This window comes from Hyposmocoma kahamanoa, unplaced genomic scaffold, assembly GCF_003589595.1.
Source record: "Hyposmocoma kahamanoa isolate Upper Pololo Valley unplaced genomic scaffold, ASM358959v1 65, whole genome shotgun sequence".
NCBI lineage: Eukaryota > Metazoa > Arthropoda > Insecta > Lepidoptera > Cosmopterigidae > Hyposmocoma > Hyposmocoma kahamanoa.
In genome coordinates, this window is record NW_020653853.1 from 6,354,073 (window position 1) to 6,358,264 (window position 4,192).

The window sequence follows — 4,192 nt, forward strand, 5'->3', positions numbered from 1 at the left end:
ATGGAACCTTTTCCATCCTATAGGGTACCTTCAACTTTCGACAAGTGTCAACAGTCAAATGTTGAAACGTGGTCTGTGGTTGAAAAATATAGGAAAATATTCGGAAAAGCATTTATTTTCCTAAATAAATGAAAATTTCAAAATGGATTTTTTTCTATGACAATAAACTAAAGGTCGTATTCGAGAACTCTACTCAATGCTTAAGTCAGGACTTGAGTATGATTCAAAGCACTAGAAATCATACTCAAGTCCCTGCCATTAGGGTCGTATTTTCAGTGCTTGTGTTGCCAGTGCAATCCTGACTTGTGCATTGAATAGAGTTCTGGAATACGACCCTCAGTCTATGATAAAACATAATTTAATGTGAGTATGCTACTCAACCAGAGCTAGATATGTCCTTCAAGTCAACATAACCGCATTTTAGCCAGTTCATTCCATATATAGTGCAATTAAATCGAAATTGGTCATGGATATCCGTTTGGTAAATTGGTAAGGTAAAATAGTGGTTTACAAATTTTGTATGCAAGTTCGAGCCGCACTTCATCGGTTTTTATTGATTCTAACGTTTTATAAACAAATTCCCTTTTAAATAACAAAAACTTGCAGGTTCTTTAAGAAATTTATATTGTAAAAAATAAAAAATGTAACAATACGTTTTTGAGAAAGCTAATACAAGCGCGTAAAGAACGAGCACACAGTTTTAGTACGATACGTAGATTTTCACTTGAACAAAGCCAATCCCTTATTAGTACCTAACAGCTAAGCATCCATCAATCATTATAACTTGTACCTGTATTCTCGTTCCCCTGCTACATACAATGACAAACTTAAGCTCACTGAAATTTTCTGATAATTTCGACTCTCCTAATTTCATCAAACAAGAACCAATCTAGACATACGAGAAGCGTACCTACTACCTATAAGACTTACTAAAATGAAAAATACTGAAATACTGAATATTAAGAAAAGTATAAACGTTTTTAGGAAATATTCAGATTCGAGAGAGTTAAGGGAAATGTAAGCGAAAATTATCGGTTATCGTTTTTGTACTTTCTACAAAACTTTATACAGAAAATCTCGCTCGTACCTTTCTTAACACGCTGACGAAAAACAGTCTACAATGTTATTTATTTAAATCCATACGTAGCATACGTTGAAAGTCGTTATAATGGCAACATTACAATGAACGCGGAAATAGCACATCCACAGTTGTTTTAAGTCTGTGGTCTTGTCACGCTCACGGACTCTGTGACGTTAAGCGTTATGCTCTGCTGCGTTGTTTTCGCAACACCGTTTCTGTCGAGGCCTTTAGAAAAGAATAAGTATATTAAATTTTTAATACTACAGGAAGAGGAAGAGAAAGGTTTGCAAAGTGAAAACAAGGAATAGAGTAAAATGTAAATTTTAAACTTAAAATATTAATAACAAATATAACAGCGCCGTTTACTATAATGAATCTGAGTGTTTGAAAGCGTTAACTATTCTAAACAGTTAATGCTGAGATTGTGGTCAAAATTTTTGATAAGTTATTTTTGGCAATCAACCTCCTGGTATCTGCGGCAAACGTCTGCCCAGTTGACAATGTCGAAGATGGCCTTTACGTAGTCAGCACGGACATTTTTGTATTGCAGATAGTAGGCGTGCTCCCATACGTCAATACCAAGTAGCGGAACCAAGCCTGAAAAAATAACATATCATTTGTGTTCATTCAATATCATATTCACAAAACAACGAAAGAAACATGTTAGGATCGTAACAAATCAAGGGAGGCATAAACAAGTACATTATGTATTCTAAGGCTCAATTTACATTCCCATGGAATGGAAGCCAATTTTTATAACCATAACATAATAAACTTAATGTTAATTGTATAACTATCAAACTTCAGCAAGGGCGTATGCAGATTTTTGGACCTTAACATCAGCGGACGCTGATACGGATGCTGATTTCATCTATTTAAAAGGCATAAAAATGTACACATCCTTATTGAATCTACATGAAAAGGTTTAAAAAAAAATAATGAAGAGAACTACACTACCTAATTTCCGTGGCTATTTTTAATATTTAAGTATTCAAGTATATTACCGTGAATTATTAAACAATATTACTTACTTACTTCGCTGGATTAAGATGAAAAATCGAATACTTAAACAATCAAAATTGCCACGGAAATTAGGTAGTGAACACAAGTAACCGAGAATGACCATAAAAAAGGAAAGACGATGAAGTCCAAAGAAATGGAGCCAACAGCATTATTTACCTGTGGTAGCTTGTAGCGGATCCTGATTAGCACACGTAGCGATCTGCAACGATTGTGTATCTTTGTTGTACCCAAGCCAAGCCCATCCAGAACCCTGCACCCCCACAGCCGCTGCTGACAACTTCGACTTCATTGTTTCCATATTACAAAAAGCACTGTAAACAGATTTAATACATCTTATACAAATTAAATTAAATGAGTCAAACATGAGTTAGATTTTAGGCAAATAGGCAGCTCGTGTTTGTTTGTTTGATTGATTTTCATAAGTACCTAGTTATTTTCTTAATGTCATTAACTTGCTCTCTCAATAAATGGCTCGCAAAAAAATACAGAAATATCCATACAAAACCTCATGGAATATTTTGAAACGCCATCTATTGACCACATTATTGAACAATGCAATTAACACAGTCACTAAACCTAAACTGTCAATAAATAAAAGCATAGACAGCCTGTTTGGTTTTGTTGCTGGCACAAGCCTGGCACGAATAAGGCGCGTTAATTTGCAATTAGAAAAATTTTTACACAAATTAATTTTTAGTTCAAATTTTATTATGTATCCAGTTTCTTAATTATTTGTTACCTGTTTAAGCTGTTGGCTCTATAGCCAAAGCTCAATAAATAATGACCAATGGTCGGAAAAAGGTGTTCCTTATATATCGACACATGTATAGATATAACTACAATGAGCGACATAAAGTTGTTAAAAGCACCAAATATTAAATAATCAGTTTCGAATCGGAAATGGTTTTACTGCACCGTAGGACAAAACTACTGACCTAGGAAGTCGAAGTTGGATTTTAAATTCTAATGGGGTCATTTAAAAAATGCAGTAGATAACTGACCTTTTACCAAAACGGAGAATAAAAAGTAACGAGAATGGTCGAAATGGTAGATACCGCATATTGACGGTCACGTTGACGGAACGCCGACATTTCGTCGCCTTACTTTCTTAAACTCATATCTTAAAGCTCAAAGTTACTGAAATGCAAAAAATGGATTGTATATACACGTTTTGCAGGCTGATTTCACATCTCACTTCCTTCATATTTACACACTGGCTTTTGTCTATCTATCCTTAAAGTAATGCTTTCATTTTCACACTCTTGACAAGAAATTTTAAATAAATAGAAAGTTTTGCCATCTCCTGAATACTCTTTATAAGATACGAGTTTGAGGAGGTAAGGCATTGATTTGCTAGTAGAACTTAAGAAAAAAAATTGATTTGATTGAGAAATTTTATTTACATGGGATTTTTAGAGGAAATTTTAAAGTTTTCGTTTGCATGAGAATCGCGATAGCACTATAAAATTATTTATATAATAATAATTAATATATAAATAGACAGTATAACAGATGTTCATAAATTCAAACCACTAGCAGAAATGTCGTACCTATTTTAAAAGGCAAATGTTCACACTATATTATTTTAATAATATTTATTCAAAAAGCTGCTGGACGCTTAAACAAGACGAAAAAGTACTATTTATCCACGTACGGCTAATTTACCTTCTTAGATAGATTGTAGATACAAGTTTCTTTCGTCCGGAAATCCGGAATTCGAAAAAGCAATTAATTAATATTTCGTGTTTAGTTTTAACATTTCGTTTTAACAACTTTATGTCGCTCCTTGTAGCAATATCTATACATGTATCTATAGTTGTGGAACACGTTTTTCCGACCATTGATTGAACAATGACACACACGAGTAATATGGCGCCATTACAAAAAAAATGCCTTTAGTGTCATATTAGAGTAATATGACACTAAAGTGTCATATTAGAGTAATATGACACTAAAAGCATTTTTTTTTATGTCCAAGTGCTTTTGACAATGAAACAAATATTAATGGAGCGCGAAAATAGTCGCGGTTGTGATTCCTTTTTGCGTGCGTGCGTGCGTGCGTGCGTGCGTGCGTGCGTGCGTGCGTGC

The 4,192-nt window shown here is 34.0% G+C and overlaps 1 protein-coding gene across 1 annotated transcript in view; it reads right to left on the reverse strand.

Moving 5' to 3' along the window:
* Positions 1-1,350: 1,350 nt before the first annotated feature.
* The window catches only part of LOC113231224 (superoxide dismutase [Mn], mitochondrial), a 5,951-nt gene continuing 3,109 nt past the window's right edge, over positions 1,351-4,192 (reverse strand). Inside the window, exons 4-5 of the mRNA XM_026465441.1 lie at positions 2,261-2,415; positions 1,351-1,678 (exon numbers count right to left, since the gene is read on the reverse strand). Of these exons, the coding sequence (XP_026321226.1) occupies positions 1,527-1,678; positions 2,261-2,415 (307 nt within the window). The 3' untranslated portion in view covers positions 1,351-1,526. The remainder of the gene's footprint in view (positions 1,679-2,260; positions 2,416-4,192) is intronic.